Here is a 17,907-nt window from a genome sequence, read left to right on the forward strand (position 1 = left end):
TCCAGGCCACACCCCTGCCATGAGCAGTGCACGGGGAGCGCAGGTACCAGGCCGCACCCCTGTCATGAGCAGTACAGGCTCCAGGCCGCACCCCTGTCATGAACAGTACAGGCTCCAGGCTGCACCCCTACCACGAGCAGTGCACGGGGAGCCCAGGCACAGAGCCGCACCCCTGCCACAAGCAGCGCACAGGGAGTGCAGGCATCAGGCCGCACCCCTGCCGTGAGCAGTGCTCGGGGAGTGCAGGCACCAGGCCGCACCCCTGCTGTGAGCAGTGCATGGGAGCGCAAGCTCTAGGCCACACCCCTGCCATGAACAGTGCTTTGGGGAGCACAGGCTCCGGGCCGCACCCCTGCCACGAGCTGGCCTTGGACTCACGCTGGGCGCAGGCGTGGCGCGGCTGCCCAGGGGCGGCACCTACGGAAGCTACTCCAGAGAACGAGCAGCCACCTGCGAGTGTGAACCTGTAAGTCTCGGAGGCGCCTTAGTCACCTTACCTTTGAAATAAAGTCAGTCACTTCAGAGGGAGATTTGGTTACTGATGTTACTGAAGAATCAGACCACAAGACCTTAAAAACAAATAAACAAACAAACCTTAAAAACAGACAGCACATACTGAGTTCACAGCACACACGGCCACGTGTGACTGCCCTAGTGTGCGTGCGCCTGGGGAGTGAGCATTCACATGTCCTGAGCCTGGTGCCTGGGAGCCGTCCTGTGTCTGTGAAAGCACAGCCGTGCCGTGTGCACCAGACGCACTGCAGCGTGGGCTCGCCAGCAGCGCCCGAGCGCCTTCCGGGCCTCCTCTCAGTAGCACCCACAGCGCGTCCACATGGACACAGTCGATCTGGGGCAGAAGCGTGGGTTGGCCTGAGTGACTCTGATCACAGGATAGCAGGTCTTCTGAGAGAGGAGGGCTTGGGGCGGGGGAGGACTGGGGCCAGGCGGGGAGAGTTGGGAGAAGCAGAGTGAAGCCGGGTGAGGTCTGCCCGTGGGCTGTGCCAGAGCTCCCTGGGCACGGCAGGGACAGCGTGTGAAGACAAGGGCAGGCCGGATCGGGGAGGGACAAACACCACACAAAAGCCAGAGCCAGCGGAGGATTCCGAGTCAGGAAACGAAGTGACCAGACACTTCTCTCCACTCACAAGAGAGGCTCACACCCAGACTTGCTTAAAGAGAGGCTGGGGATAACAGCCACACCGGGTGGCGGACGGCTGCCTCTGTGCCGGCCAGGGGTCGGGGGCGCTCTGGGCTGCTCAGAGTCAGGCCTGCATCCCATGCGAGCTCCACCTCGCAATTCCCAGATCACTCGCGACTCCCTCAAGGCTTCTGGGAACGTGCCTTGCCCCCAGTCTACCTACTCTACAATGGAAACGCCCCCACTGCTGCTCCGAAAGGCTGCCCGGGAGCAGACGCCCCAGGCCTCGGGGTCGGGACACACAGTGTGCGCCCAAAGTACTGCTGACAGCTGGTACCCCGCGAAGTCAATGTGTAGAGGGAACTGTCACTTCACAGCCCCCACCTGTTCCCAGCTGGAGTGCTCTCTCTCTCCTTCCACATCAACATCCCATGAATGCAAACACAGATCACGCGATGCCAACATAGACCGCCTGCTTCCCCGACAGCTCCATGCTTCACGTGTGTGCAGCTACTCACGACTCTGTTCACTTCCCTCTGAGCGCCAACAGAGCTGGCGACAGAAAAGCCAGCCCTGGGCACCAAGTTCCCTACAGGTGGGCTGCAGTCTGCCTGAGCCTGCAGGGGGCGCCAGTCCCTTTGCCAGGCCTGACCTCTCATGCTTGCCTCAGTGCTGGCTGACCTGAAGCACGGCTGGGAGGAGTGGCGGAGGGGAGAACAGGCCCACACCCTGCTGGCCTGAAACGTGCTCTAGACTTGCGTGTTACCCAAATGCAAGTCAGTGTCCACCAGGAAGAGCTGCTGACCCAACGCTCAGAGGCAGCTCTGAGTGCGCACGGCGGTCCTCACGGGCACAGCGGGTTCCTCCGGGTCATTCCCCCTTGACTCTCCATGGAAATGTTCTCCACGTGGCATCAGCCCTGGAGCACGTGATACAGCAGGTGCCTCATCTGAACCCAGAAGCAGCCTACCCTGACTTCCTGGGCTAAGTCCAAGGCCAGGGCTCACAGGCAAGGGGCAGGCAGCCCAGGACCCCGGAGCCTCCCCAGACCAACGCTGTCAAGCACAACTAAGCTGCGGGGGAAGCAGAATCCTCAGCTAGCGTGAGTATTTTGGGAGCTGAGAGGAGAGCACATCCAGGACAGGATGCCACCAAGGAGGAGCCGCCAGACGCGCGCTCTCCGGGAGGGAACTAGGGTGGCGGGAGCACGGGTGCAGCCACGCATGGGAGGCGCCAGGCTGTCCTCCACACGGCAGAGGGTGCAGCACGATGCGCGGGCCTGTTCCGGGGGAGTATGCACACAGCAAGAGCTTGCAAACAAGCAGACAGACACAGATCGAAGGCCATCGAAGAAATAATGAGAGAAGGCCCCCAGGCGGACGGACACAAGTCTTTACACTCACAGCGTCCACAGTCTGAGCATCCTGGGAAATGCAGGCCGGTACCAAGGCACAGCTCAGAGGAACTCCCCAAACCTCAGGTCAGAGCACAGCAGGAGGGAGCAAAGCCACACGATATGATGTACCCTGACTGCTGGGGAGACGGGGCTCAGCCCAGACCCCTCAGAGACATCTCTAGCCACGACAAGCCTCAAAACTGCGCCTGCTCCATACCCTGAACATCAGAGCAACTCCCAGAACAAAGACAAAGGACAACAACCACCCAACAACAGGGGGTCCGAGCTGGAGATGGAGAAAGGCCGCGGTTGATGACACAGAGAGACCCCAGGCTGCAGGGGTGGCCTGGACAAAGGCCACCAAGTTCAGGGGGCACCAGGCTGAGGCACTCCACGAACCACAACTCCCAAGATAGAGCTGACAGGAAGACCTCAGGGCAGCCAGTTTTCTAAGCACTTGTTAAGAAACACAAGGAACTGAGAGAGACAGAGACAGAGAGCAACCACGTGAGCGAGCACCCCGGGGAGGGGAAAGGTGCTAAGAACACGCCACACGCGCCAGCCACGGCTGCCGCCCCAGGCACCCGTGCACCACACAGCCACCAAGCACGCACTCCCGCTGCCGTGTGCCAGCTTCCTGTGCGTGCACACACACACACACGTGTACACCCGAGCAACACGGACAAGCCCCAGGAATGCCTCTGCTCACAGTGACACAGTCGTCACAGCAGGAAGGTAACACCGGTTTAGATTTCAAAATTAATGTTTAAAATGCAACACTTAAAACGTGTCATGTCTGGATAATTTTAAGGAATAATGGCTCAAAAAGAGTTTTTATTGTTGCTTTACAATTCTTATGCCAATACAACCACAGTCACCACAGGTGGGGAACTTTTGATGTTTCTTTGTTTCCTGTAATAAGAAAACATTGCTAATTAAAATATTTCCCTTTTACAAATTTTTAAGTATTATTTATTTGAAAGGTAGAGAGCCATTTGCTGGCTCACGTCCCAGATGGTTCAGCTGGGGCTGGACCAAGCCAAAGCCAGGAGTCAGGAGCTCCGTCCTGTTCTCCCGGTGGGCAGCAGGAACTCGAGTTCTCAGGTCACCATCGCTGCCTCCCAGGCTCCTCCACAGGGAGCTGGTTCAGAAGCAGGGGCAGGACTCGATCCCAGCACTCTGACACGGCATGCAGACGTCCCAGGTGGCAGCTTAACCCACTGCGCCACACAGGCAGGCAGAGCGCGCGTCATCTGCTGGCTCACTCCCCAAATGCTCACAACAGGCAGGGTTGTGCGAGGCTAAAGGCAAGAGCCCGGAACTCGTCTGGGTATGTCCCATGGAGTGGCAAGGGTCCAAGCACACAAGCCGTCACTGCTGCACCCCCAGAATGTGCACTGGCAGGATTCTGGAGCAGAAGCAGGGAGAGGGGCCGGCCCTGTGGCGTGGCGGGTAAAGCTGTCGCCTGCAGGGCCAGCATCTCATATGGGCACCAGTTCGAGTCCTGGCTGCTCCACTTCTGATTTAGCTCTCTGTTAATGCACCCAGGAAAGCAGTGGATACGCCTTGGGCCCCTGCACCCATGTGGGATACCTGGATGATGCTTTTCGCTTCTGGCTTCAGCCTGGCCCAGCCCTGGCCGTTGTGGCCATTTCGGGAAAGAACCAGCGAAAGGAAGACCTTTCTCTTTGCCTCTGTCACTCCTTCTCTGTAACTCTTCCAAATCAATCAATCAATCTCAAGAAACAGCAGCAGAGAAGCCAGGACTTGAACCAGGCAGGTGCCCCAAGTGTTTTGTTTGTCTGGGCCCCACAGCAACTCAAGCCCTGGGGCCGCCCTCTACTGCTTCCCAGGTGCGCTAGCAGGGAGCTGGATGAGAGGCAGAGCAGCTGGGTGTCGGCGTCACAGACCCTTGGTGAGCCGCCGAGCCACAGCCTGGCTCCCTCCACGCTGTGTCTTAAGCCCTGCGGCCAACAGTCACCCCAATTTAGTTTCTTAGGAGTGGATCTGGAAAAGCTGGTAAAATGTAGGCATACCCCATGCACACAAATACTTCGTATTTTAAAACATTCTAGCATCTGCTTCCTGCATACTGATCTAGGGCCTCAGGGACGCGTCAGCAGCGACTGCAGTTCCAGCCCAAGTGACACAACTCCATGGAAGACGGCAGGGCTCCCCTCCCTGCAGACTGCGCACCCCGGGGTCGCTAAGCCAGCTCCTCACACCGCTCTACAGAGTAATGAACATCAGACGGGAAGGTCAGAGAGAAGCATGCCTGGAAAGTGAGCGAGGCGGGGAGAAGCCACCTCCTTCTCCGAACCCCACAGCACAGCCAGGGCAGCCACTGCCGCTGCCGCTGGGCCTGTGTGATTCCGCCCATTCACAAAGGACAACTGACACTACTTCACTTCCTTCAGTCGAGGTTCTGTGGGTAAGAGGGAAGGCTGACTCCAAGTAATCTTTCTGGAAAATGAGTTCCTGGGGCTGGTGCTACGGTGAAGCGGGTTAAGCCGCAGCCTGCCATGCCAATCTCCCGTATGGGTGTCGGTTTGGGTCCTGGCTACTCTGCTTCTGTCCAGCTCCCTTATGCGCCTAGGAAAGTAGTAGAAGATGAGCCAAGTGTTTGGGCTCCCGCACCCATGTGGGAGACCAGGAAGAAGCTCCTGGCTCTTGGCTTCAGCCTGGCCCAGCCCCGGCCACAGAGGCCATTTGAGGAGTGAACCAGCAGGTGACAGCTCTCTCTCTCTCTCTCTCTGCTTTTCAAATATATAAAATCTTAAAAAATGAATGAGTTTGAGTTACAACTGCTCCTATGTAAAGTGTACATACACTCTGATCTCCTGACACATTTCTATACCCAAGGAAGCACCTGCTGCCCACCACCCAGCCTCTCCTGGCTTCCGAGGGCCTCCCCTGGCCTCCCAGGGCAGCACTGGGCTGCTTCCCGCTGCTGTGGGTTGGGCTGCACTTCCCAGAACCGTGTGTCGGCCTCCTCTGCGTCTCGGGGCGGCCGCGTCTGTCCCGTGCACGGCGTGTGCGCCCATCGGCGTGGCCTCCCGCGGGAACCCAGGTGCGGTGCTGACTCAGGCGCACCTCTGACTTCTGGAGCAAAGTGAGAGCCTCCAGGTCCTCGTGCCCGCGCACGCGATCCTCCACAGGGGTCAGCGGCCGCCCCATGTCCTCCGTGGTGAACTCTGCAAGGCGGGTGCTCTCTGGGAGCTGCGCACACGGCCTCTGCACCGGATCCGTGACTTTGCCTTCTCCGCACGGCGCCTTCCCACAGCCAGGTCCTCGCTCTGCCGCAGCTGCACTGCAGGGCTCCCTGCAGCACCGCGTCCCAGAGCTGTACCCAGGAAACCCTGGCCTAGGAGAGCTCGCAGCCCAGCCGTGGGCCCGCTAGTGCACACAGGCAGCGAGGGCGGCCCGCGCCTGGGCCCCGCCCCCCGTGGGAGACCAGGGTGGCGCTGCCGCCAGCAGACGGGCTCGTTCTCCGCCTTCTCCTGCTCTCCCAGAGCTCTCTGCTCAGCTGGAATCACATCGCTTTCTCCGCTCTGCCAGAAGCTCTAGTCTGAGCTTTACGGTCCGGTCTGTGTCCGGTCTGTGTCAGTTTTGCACGGGGCGGAGGCACAGGTGGAGGCCACTGCTCTGCACCTGAAGGTCTGTCCCCAGTGCCCTGCCTGCAACGGACACGGAGGGGGACACAAGTCCGACCCCAGTCCCCCAACAGCAGCACCAGCGCCCGCACCCTGTGGCAGCACCCAGGCATCTGGCAGCCAGGGAGCGCGACGCCTCCAGCCTCTTCCTTCTTTTCTCACTGCGCTGAGCTCCCTAGCTCCTTCCATATAATGTTTGGAATCACCGTGTTAATTTCTACAACAGAAAACCTCCCCTGGGAGGTGGAGGGCAGGCCACATAAGTGCATGGCGAGCTGCTCTCCACGTTGATGGCTGAGCCTCGAGTCACCACTGCCCCTGGCATGGGCACTGCGAGCCGTGCCTCCCTTCGTGCCAATCAAGGAAGCAATGCCAAGACCACGCGGCGGCACTGCCCGTCTCCTAAACACAGAGGCACAACTGGGACGCAGGGCCGCGCTCTGGCCGCTCCAGACACGTCCCTGTCGCTACGTGGCAGCTGACATCCACCAGTCTTCGTTCAGGAAAAGCAGGCTTCTTGTGTAAGTGGAACTCCTGCTTCAAGTCCTGGAACGCCCCTGCTAACCGCGTGGGAGCAAAGCCGGGGGTGACCAGGAACACGTGAGGACTTCCAGGGACCCCTTCCCAGTCAGGACTCTCCTCCAGGACAGCTGGGAGAGGCCCAGGCTTGTTTCTTCAGGGACAAGCCACAAGCAGCGTGGGGTCCAGGGCTAGCATCCATCACACCAGATGGCCCTGAATTCCTACCACCAACAATTGGACCAAGGCTCGGGGCAAAGCCATGCCCACCAGAACCAGACCGGACCGCCCACCTCTCTCCAAATACCACCTGTCCGGTCCTGGTCTGTCACAAGAGCCCCTGCTGCAGGCCGGCACGAGCCCCCTCTCACAGAAGGCCCGGGAATGAGAGCAGAGAAAGGAGAAGCCATGTGGAGCCACCTCCCCAGTGACAGCAACACCAGGATCACTGTGACCACCGACCTACCCACCGTGTCCAGAGCCATGGCAGCACTTTCCCGGGCGGCCTGCTCTCTGGCACCCAGCGCCTTCCCCAGCGCTAGGGCCCGGCATCACCACCGGCAACAATCTCCACACCTAAGCTACGCAGCTCTGTGGCACGAGGAACCACAGCCACAGAGCAGCAGCGGCCCCCATGGCGCAGCCTCTGCCAAGCCAGGCGAGGGCCTCCTCCACTCAGCGGCACACAGCGGACACGCCAGACAGGAGAAGACTGCTGCCAAGCTACCCTCCGAAGACACCGGGGGCAGACATGCAGGCAGCAGTCGCAGACCCTCATCTGGCAGGGACATGGCAGCCAGCACACACCCCCTCCCCGGCCTCTTCTGCAGCTAAGAGGGGCAAAGAAACTACAGTCTGGCCCACAAAGCCAAGTACAGGCGTCTGGTGACTGCTTTCAGCGACGCTCGTCATCAAAGAACACAAGATAAAAAGCAGCCCTTCCCTCCTCTCCGTCCGCAGGCCCCGGCTGCAGGATGAGAAGGGGAGCGAGGGTGTGGGCACACCCAAGCTCCTTGGGCTCTGATGGAGCCCTGTGGCCAGCCCAGCCCAGCGCCCCGCACTCTGACGTCAGAGGACAAACTTCTGCCTGGTTTCAACCACTGCTGTGGAGGGGTCACAACACCTGGCCTCGACTGCCACAACTTCACGGTTCCCAAGCAGGGGGCCAGCGAGCAGCACCCGAGCAAGGGAGCTGAGCCTCTGTCCACACAGCCCAGGGAGGCTGTCCCCGAGCGTCCCGAGGTCTGTGATGTCTTCCCTCCACACCCGGCGGGACGCCACCGAGGCAAACGCGGCCCAACTGTGGCCAGCTGGCGTAGCTCTCCTGGGCAGCCAGAGCGTCCACACAGCGCCAGTGCCGCCTTGCCAGCCCCCAGGCCGGGGAAGACTCAGCATCTTACCTCAAAGGAGCAGTCCACAGTCCTGTCACTCTGTGTGTGTGACAATCCCTTCAGCTCCACTTTCTCAACACTCACTGCAAAACAAGAAACAGGATTACAAAAATGCAACAAGACCCTCGAGTGTGGCCGTGGCTGTTCAGCATCTGACAGTGAGGTCGCTTTTTTAAAAAAGATTTACTGGTTGATTTTGAGAGTCAGAGTCACAGAGGGAGGGGGAGAGAGAGAGCTCTTCCATCCCCTGGTTCACTCTTCAGACGTCCACACTGCACAGCGCTGGGCCAGGCTAAAGTCAGGAACCAGGAGCTGGCAGGGGACCAAGCACTTGAGCCATCGTCTGCTGCTTTTCCCAGCCATGAGCAGGGAGCCGGATCTGAAGAGGAGCAGCCGGGACACCACCTGGAGCCCACACAGGATGCCGGCACTGCAGGTGTCAGCTATGCCATGTGGCACAGCCCGGTCTTCCTTCTCAAGCCTGCTGCTCAGTCACGCCCCACACTGCGTCTCCACCTGCAGCCCGCACAGCACGTCTGCCGAACGCGGCTCTCCACCACCTCCACGGCTCACTCACCAACAGGAGTTCGCAAGGTCCTGCCTCGCCAGGCCGCACCGAGTGCGGAGCGGGGACAGCCGGCCCAGGGGCGGGGAGAGCGCCTTCCCGGGCTCCCTTCCTCCCTCAGGAACCTCCCGCCTCGGGTGACACGCACCTCAGGAGATGCAGGAATCCATGCGGTTTAGGGTGTTTTCATGCTTAAAATAGCACCTTACAGGAAGGGATAAACAAAAAACCAGCAGTGTTTACTTCCTCTCTGGCCAGAGCACACACACGGAGGCCGCGCACCGCCCCCTCGTCCAGCCACTCCGGCTCCCACGTGACCTCCGAGTCAGACTGGCCGCAAACACTGAGCCTTTATGCGTTCAAAGCTACCGCAGTGACATCCTCACTGCAGCCCACGTCCTCGCGGCTCTCAGACGACAGAACGCGCCGCCCGTGAACACAGGAGAGCGCGGCCAGCGTCTGCCCTGCCATGAGCAGCAACGGGTACCCCAGCGTCCCAGGACGGAATATTAGGGTGCAAGCACAAAAGGCAAAAGGAAAAGCCGATCCGGACCGAGAGGGGAAGTGACTCACCCCTGGAAGGAAGCTGTGAGCAGCGGATGCCTGCTCCTCAGCTGTTTTCCACAGAGGAGGCCTGCCGGTCCCGGGCTGCCTGCCTCAGCCGCTGAGGGCGTCCGTGTCCAAACAGAAGCGACACGACAACATGCCGGCAACGCTCACTGAAAAGCAGTAGCGATACACACGGCACAAGTGTGGTTCTGCTTAGAACGTACATCAAAACACTGCAAGGAAATGCGAGGAACAGGCTGGGGCAGCTGCGGGCGGTGGTGGGGTTGCAGGTGCCTCTGCTCCGACCGGCTCACTGCTGTACACAGTCCCACACCCCACTGCCTGCAGGATCTACTCACAGGCCACGCAGCACCCACCCTCGATGGAGGCCCCAAGAGCATGCTGGGGGGTGGGGCCGCACACAGGTGCACGAGATGTTACCCCCGGGCAGCTCCAGCACCGAGCAGGCCCTCTGAGAACCCTGCACGTGGCCACACCCTAGAGGTGCCCGACCACACGGTCAGTCCCTGTGTTCCTCACGGGCGTGCAGCCAAGCCTGGACACAAGACATGAGCAGTCAGGAGGGGAAGACTAACAGAGCCACCTACGTTGTCATCATTTCAGTCACAGAAAATACACTTTCTGTCACTCCAAACACCTGCTCTTCCCAAACCTTCCCTGGGGGCTGGTGCTGGGGCACAGCCTGCAACGCTGGCATCCCACAGCAGAGCACCAGTTCCATCCCAGCGGTTCCACTTCCAGTCCAGCTCCCGGCTCATACACATAGGAAGGCAACAGATGATGGTCCAAGTACTTGGCCAGTCACCCCTGTGGGTGACTCGGGCAGCAGCGACGGCCAACCACAGCCCCAGATCAAACTGGCCTGCTTCAGTGCAGGCCCAGAGGTACCAATGGCTCCACACTCGAGGAGAAAAGAGAGCACACGTGACCAGAGACAGACGTGTACTCTGCACAGCAAAGGCTTCCAGCTCCTCCATCAGAGGAGTGGTCCCACACAGCTAACAAACGTCCCCTTCCCTGGTCCACACAGGGCAGCACACTCACAGCACCTGCGGAGGAGACGTCGTTGGGAACCTCCGCACTCCCAACATGAACAGCGTCATCGGACTCAGGAGAGAAACATCCTGCCCGCTGAGCAGGAAAGGCGTCACCAAAAACACACCATTCTTTTTTTTTTTTTAAGCTTTATTTATTTATTTAAAGTCAGAGTTACACAGAGAGAAGGACAGGCAGAGAGCGAGAGAGGTCTTCCATCCACTGGTTCACTCCCCAACCAGCTGCAACGGTTAGAGCTGCACCAATCCAAAGTCAGGAGCCAGGAGCTTCCTCTGGGTCTCCCATGCAGGTGCAGGGGCCCAAGCACTTGGACCATCTTCTCCTGCCTTCCCAGGCCACAGCAGAGAGCTCAATCAGAAGAGCAGCAGTCGGGTCTCAAACCGGCATCCATATGGGATGCTGGCACTGCAGGTGGTGGCTTTACCCACTACACCACAGCACCAGACACTACACACCATTTTTCAAGACTGGGGAAACAGACCCTTAGCCACATACTGAGGGCCAAGAGCAGGGGCTGAAGCCAGAGACCCACCAGCATGTCAGGGGCCCTGTGAGAAATGGGGGACGGCCCAGCTTTATCTTACAGACTGATTTTTAATTTGAAGTGAAACTTACACAGAACACAATGCATGGATCTTAAGTGCACAATTCAGTGAATGACAACAAATTTAAATGCTCACAAAACCACTTGCCTAACACCCACAGCCAATGTGGGCACCGGTTCCAGTCCCGGCTGCTCCACCTCCAATCCAGCTCCCTGCTAATTCGCCTGGGGAAGCAGCAGCAGAAGATGGCTCAAGTGCTTGGGCCCCTGCACCGACGTGGGAGACCCACATGAAGCTCCTGGCTCCTGGCTCCTGGTTTCGGATTGGCCCAGCTGCAGCTGTTTAGGCCACTTGAGAAGTGAACCAGTGTATGAAAGACCTCTCCTTCTTGTCTCTCCCTACCCACCCCCTGCCCTGTCTCTCTGCCTTTCAAAAAAATTTTTTTCTTCCTAAATAACTTTTGCAGAAAAGATGAAAGGAAAAAACACACCGATTCCTTGGCGCATCCAAAATGGACTACTTTCCCTTCCAACCTAACTGGTCACTCAGCTGGGGGTGGTATTTCAGAGGCCTCCCAGGATGCCCGGTGCCTGCTGGCAGCACGAAGCCTCAGACCTGACTCTGGTCCCCACGCAGGGCAGCCCTGAACGCCGGGGGCACCACACACCCAGGCCAGGCTGGGAACGCCCCTTGCCATCACTGGGCTCTCGCGCGTAGACACCAAGGGAACCGTCTTCCAGCCGCACCTGGGAAGCTCCACTCCTCTATTTTCTTTCCGAACAGTGCTGTGTGGCTGTCTGATGTGAAGCCACCTCAAAGGACCGTCCGGTCCTTGTCTTCTCTTGGTCTTGCTCCTCCACGTGCTGCCGAGCCTGGCGGTCCTCTGACACAGGCCGTTTCTGACCGCTCTGGAAGCCATCTCAAACCCATGCCCTCGCTCGTTTTCCACGGCACTGGGCCCTCCACTCACGGGTGCAGCATCCACACAGCCCTGTTTCCCTGTTCCTGGGCCCCACGCCCATCCCGCCTCCCTGTGTGGGGGTCCGAGTTCCCCGACAAGCCCCTTTGACAGCCAGCCACAGGGTGGGGAGTACTTTCCTATCCTTGAACTTGGGCGTGGCACATGGCCTGCCAACAGAATGGGGCAGAAGTGATTTGTGCACATCAGAGTCCAGCCATGAGAGGCACCCTCATTCCTACCTGCCCCTGCTGGCAGGTGGCCTCAAGGAGGGTGAGCAACACACCCGGTATCACCAGGCAACCCCTGGTGACAGGCACCCCCGCCGCCACAGCCCTAAGCAGCCCACACCAGGCAAGCTCTCCTGCATGCCTGCCTGTCCCTAAGGAAAGACGCTAACGCTGCCTCCCTGCGTGCTGCACGGACTGGCTTGTTGTCACCCAGCAGCAGCTGACCTGTGCGGTCCGTGGGTCATTTAACCCTATTGTGCCCGAGCTTCTGTAGGCTATCCTAAACCCTTCCTCTGGAGCAAGGCCCTGTAAAAAGAATAACTGGACACTTTGATTTTCATTCCCACAAAACTCTGGAGGGGAGAAAGGGGACAGAGACAAAAGCCGCAGGTCAGGAAGGGCTTCTCGGCCCGTCAGTCACGTCACGTGCAGGGGACGTGGGATGGGGCAGCGTCCACCGGCACGGCCACCCCTGAGCAGGCTAAGCAACCAGCCCTCCACCCACCACAGAGGCCGCAGCAAGTCAGCCTCACGGCCGTGCTTCCCACCGGACGCCGGAGTCCCCGGCGGCACCGCGGCCCCTGGCAGCACCACGCTGGGCAGCGCTCACAGAACGGCGAAGCACCACTGCTGGAAGGGGCCAGGCCGTGCAGCCCCAACACTGAGCCTGTTTCTACTTGCAGTCTTGTTTTCAGGCACCAGCAAATGCAAACAGAATTAGTCTGGAACCAGCACTGGGAAGGCCTCGCACGTCACCTAACTCAGCAGCCTGAAGACCACACAAGGGCTTCCAGCACAGCCTGCGCCGCAGCGCCTCCAGGACAGGCACTCCAGGGAGCAGACCACACACTCAGGATGAGGAAGAAAGATGAGTGAGACGGGAAAGCCCAGGGTCTGCCGGGCCCAGGGGCAAGGCGCCAGCACCGAGTCACTGACATCAGACGGCCAGGGCTGACCAGAGGCCCGCGAGGAGCCACTGGTGCCGCAGCCTGATCTCAGCCCGGGATCTCTCACCGAAACCACTACAGGCCAAGGGTCATCGTCAGCGCCCGGGTGCCCGCAGGTGACCGCAGGGGGATGGCAGCCACCTCAGGACTCACGCAGTAAGACGCCTACAGTCGGCGACGGTAACGCGGCCCAAGAACAAGCCGTTCCTCTGGAAAACGTGGAAGGTGCTGAGAGCATGCAGCGGCTTCGTTCCGTGTGCTCGGCAGCGACGAGCCACTTCAGCAGTTACAAAACAGTCACAGCCAGGGCCACGTCACTCATGACGGAGGAAAGACGAAGACAAGGTCACCTGCCAGCACTAAGACCCCTGCCGAGCCCCACACGCAGCCCGAGCCCTGCACGCCGGAAAACGCAGGTGCAGCGCGCTCACATTTCAGACGCTCCCTGCTCCCGCGTTTTACTGCTGAAAGTCAACTTTCACTTAGAAGTCCAACAGCCGCACGCCAGAGCCTCAGCTGGACAACCACGCGCTAAGCGCCGGCCCACTCTGCAGCGCCACTCAGCGTCTGCAGCACTGGGAAGGCGGTTCAGAAATCCGCTCTTTTTAGTCGTGGTCAGAGGCTGGGCCTCTGAGCTCTGCCGCCGCTGCTTTCAGCACCGGCACATCCCAGGCGCCAGGCTCACACGTCACCAAGGTGTGTGGAAGAAGGGCCCGCTCTGGACAGAGGGACGTGCAGGCAGGCTCGGGGCAGCACAGCACAGGGCCCGGGGCCAGCAGCGGGCAGAGATGTCTCAGCAGCCCAGAGAAGGGCTCTGCACCACCAGGCGCAGATGACCAAGTTCTGGCCTTTCCCGCAGGCCCAGTCAGTGAGCACGGACTCTGCACTCCCACGGCAGCACCTGGAAACCTGACGCTTTCCAGCTCACGACTGGGCACACTCAAGGAGTCCCTCTCACCCTCACGTCTTCACCACGAGGCAATCACACTCTCTGAGCTGCCCGACCCCAGCTCCCATTCTGCCTGCCATGGCCTGGTCCTCACCTGGAGGGACTGGAGCAGCCAGACCAGAGCAGGACCCACGAGGCAGCCAAACGAGAGAGGACCTTGTGCCGGTGCTACAGGGCCAGGCCGAGCCAGCGGGAGTTGAGGGGAGGGGTGCTCTAAGTGCTGAGCACTGGTGTCGTCACAAATGCTGGCAAGTCCACTTTCTTTTTTATCAATTTCAAAGTCAGAATTACAGAGAGAGGTGGGGGAGAGGGAGAGTTATCTCCCATCTGCTGGTTCAGTCCCCAAATGTTCACAATGGCTGGGGCTGGTCCAGGCTGAAGCCAGGAGCCAGAAGCTTCTTCCGGGTCTCCCACATGTGTACAGGGTCCCAAGCACGTGGCCCATCCTCCTCTGCATTCCCAGCTCATTGACAAGCAGCTGGACTGGAAGTGGAGCAGTCAGGTCTCCAACTGGTGCCCATGTGGGATTCCAGCACTGCAGCTGGCCACTACACCGGCAGTGCCACAGTGTCACCCCAAGTCCGTTTTCAACACAGAATAGCAAAGTTCCCTTAGCTGACTTGCTGATGTAGCAAATTTCACCAGGCCAACAGGATGTGATGGAGTGGCCACCTCACAAGAGGAAACGAAGCACAGAGAAGGAAGGTGGGAGGCGAAGACTGTGCAGCCCAGGGTACTCGGCCAGTGAGGAGCCCGGGGACAGGCCTGTGTGCTACTCAGCCAGTGAGCAGCCCGGGGACGGGCCTGCGTGCTACTCGGCCAGTGAGCAGCCCGGGGACGGGCCTGCGTGCTACTCGGCCAGCGAGGAGCCCGGGGACGGGCCTGCGTGCTACTCGGCCAGCGAGGAGCCCGGGGACGGGCCTGCGTGCTACTCGGCCAGCGAGCAGCCCGGGGACGGGCCTGCGTGCTACTCGGCCAGCGAGCAGCCCGGGGACGGGCCTGCGTGCTACTCGGCCAGCGAGCAGCCCGGGGACGGGCCTGCGTGCTACTCGGCCAGCGAGGAGCCCGGGGACGGGCCTGCGTGCTACTCGGCCAGCGAGCAGCCCGGGGACGGGCCTGCGTGCTACTCGGCCAGCGAGGAGCCCGGGGACGGGCCTGCGTGCTACCCAGCCAGCGAGCAGCCCGGGGACGGGCCTGCGTGCTACTCGGCCAGCGAGGAGCCCGGGGACGGGCCTGCGTGCTACTCGGCCAGCGAGGAGCCCGGGGACGGGCCTGCGTGCTACTCGGCCAGCGAGCAGCCCGGGGACGGGCCTGCGTGCTACTCGGCCAGCGAGCAGCCCGGGGACGGGCCTGCGTGCTACTCGGCCAGCGAGCAGCCCGGGGACGGGCCTGCGTGCTACTCGGCCAGCGAGGAGCCCGGGGACGGGCCTGCGTGCTACTCAGCCAGTGAGGAGCCCGGGGACGGGCCTGCGTGCTAGGCTGTGAAGGCTCAGGCGTGCCTGCTCACCGGACACTCTTCTTACAAAACCACTCAGAAAGTCTCCCTTTCACTGCACTTCCTGAGTCCGTGTCCATCTCTTGAGTTGACAGGTGAAGCTGCTCCCCACAGCAACACACTTCAGGGCTGGGAGCCAGAGACCCCAGCAAGTGGCCCCGGGTGGAAAGAGAGGATGAAGAGGCAGGACTGGGTACCAGGGGGAGGTCCCCGCAGAGTCCCCGGCAGAGCAGTGCTGGCTGCACCCAGGACGACGTGGCATCCCAGGTGGGCGCCGGTTCAAGTCCTGGCTGCTCCACTTCCGATCCAGCTCTCTGCTATGGCCTGGGAAAGCAGTGGAAGACGGCCCAAGTGCTTGGGTCCCTGTACCCTTGTTGGGAGGCCTGGAGGAAGGTCCTAGCTCCTGGCCTCAGATCAGCTCAGCTCCAGCCATTGCAGCCTCTGGGCCTCTGTCTCTCTGTAGCTCTGCCTTTCAAGTAAATGAATAAATCTGGCCTTTTTTTAAAAAGGAATAAAAAAAGCTATTTGTTGAGCTGCAGACCCCAGAGGGGAGTCTTGATCTCTAGCTGACACTTGCCATTACACAAGGAAAAAGTCTTCAGAAGAATGTAACCGAGTTCAGAATCTCCACAGTCTACCAAGTGTACTCATGGAATCTAAATGTAGATGTTCATTAAAAACTGACAGACGAGGGGAGGGTATCCGAGAGACAAACAAAAATGACTACCACGTCTCTGATGGCCCAGAATGAGATCAGCAGGCCAGGCCGCGAGAGCAGTTACTGTAGCTATGGCAAGGATGTGAAGACAAAGTACGCCCATGACAAAACAATGGGTGGGATCTCAGCAGATAAATGACAAAAAGCACCACCCAAACATTCTGAAACTGAACAACGCAGCGTCTGATACGGAACGTCCACAGGACAAGCTCAGCCGCACACTGGAAATGACGGAAGTCTAAGTGAACAGTGAACCCAGAGAGGGAGAGACTGAAAACTGAACACATCTGTAAGGATCCGTGCAGTGGGACTGAAGGCTTTACCGCGTGTGGAAACTGGAGTCTGGGTGAAGAGGACAGCAAGTAAAAACATTTTAAAAATGGTTGGGAGTGGCCAGCACTGTGGCATAGCGGGTAAAGCCACCCGCAGTGCTGGCATTCCATAAGGGTGCCGGTTCATGTGCCGGCTGCTCCACTTCCGATCCAGCTCCCTACTAACGTGCCTGGGAAGGCAGTGGAAGACGGCCCAAGTCCTTGGGCCCCTGCACCATGTGGAAGACCTGGAAGAAGCTCCTCCCTCCTGGCTTGAGACTGGCCCAGCTCTGGCCATTCTGGCCATTTGGGGAATGAACCAGTGGATGGAAGACCTCTCTCTATCTCTCCGCAACTCTTTCAAATAAATAAAATCTTTAAAAATTAAATATTTTTTTAAATGGCTGAGAAAAAAACCAAATTTGGTGAAAAACAAATTAACAAACTTAATAAGCGCAGAACGCTTAAAAAAAAAAAAAAAAAAAAACGCGGACACTCAGCAAACGAGCAGCAAGAGCACAGGAAAGGCAGCCAGAGCTGGGGTCTGGTGCGGCACTCGGGACGCCGACACGACGCTGCAGGCAGCACCTCCACTCCCGGCTCCTGAGAGGCTGCTACGTGGGAGTGATTCCAGGCTCTCGGCTTCGGCCTGGTCCAGTCCCAGCTGTTGTCAGCATTTGGTGAGTGGTGAACCAGAGGACGGAATGTCAATCTCTCTCTCTCTCTCTCTCCCCCCACACCCAGTGTCTTCCAAATAAAGTGGCCAGAAAGGCAGCCAGCCACATCTACATCCCAAAGTAGTCCAAACCAAAGACAGAGAAAATCGTCAACACAGCCAGAGAAGGTGGCCCACAGCACAATGACAGATGTGCAGGTTAAGTACACAAAGCCCCTCCACCAATAATTCCCTAACCAGGACATGTTCAGGTAAATAAAACGAGGCAAATCCAGTGCCATCCGAACTGCATGACAGGACGCGAGAAGATGGAGTCCGCTTCCAGGAAGAGGTAGCAGGGGCACGCACACGGGCACGCACACGGGCACACACACGCACACGTGCGTGAACTGACAGCTTGCCACTTTCTTCCTGTCACTTCCTGGAAACAGATGCCAGAATCCTAACTGGCTCTCAGGAGCTGCTGCCCGCTGACCACTCAACAGAGCATCCCAAGAGTCTGCTATGTACCCTGCCGTGGTGCTCACAGACAGAACGCCATCCCTCGTCCCATGGACACCCCCACCGCGTGACGGAGCGCCTCAAAAATAAAACAACAGTGAAATCAAACTGTTCCATCTAGTGGGTGCATCTGAAACGCAGTCCTGAGACCACAAGGTTTCAGAACTGCTCGGTAAATAAAGTTTAATAAAATTCTACCACTTTCACTGCCTCACCAAAATGGAACTTTCAGAAAGTGTAATTACTCAAGGTCCCAAGAATGCAGTCACAGAACTTCAGAACTATAGCG

General features: G+C 59.2%; 1 protein-coding gene across 1 annotated transcript in view; it reads right to left on the minus strand.

Annotated features, from left to right (window-relative positions):
- ZCCHC14 (zinc finger CCHC-type containing 14) overlaps positions 1–17,907 on the minus strand; it is a 64,757-nt gene that overhangs the window by 12,248 nt on the left and 34,602 nt on the right. The window contains exons 3-4 of the mRNA XM_062178000.1: positions 8,107–8,180; positions 498–569 (exon numbers count right to left, since the gene is read on the minus strand). Of these exons, the coding sequence (XP_062033984.1) occupies positions 498–569; positions 8,107–8,180 (146 nt within the window). The remainder of the gene's footprint in view (positions 1–497; positions 570–8,106; positions 8,181–17,907) is intronic.

Source organism: Lepus europaeus, chromosome 19 (genome assembly GCF_033115175.1).
Source record: "Lepus europaeus isolate LE1 chromosome 19, mLepTim1.pri, whole genome shotgun sequence".
NCBI classification, from domain to species: domain Eukaryota; kingdom Metazoa; phylum Chordata; class Mammalia; order Lagomorpha; family Leporidae; genus Lepus; species Lepus europaeus.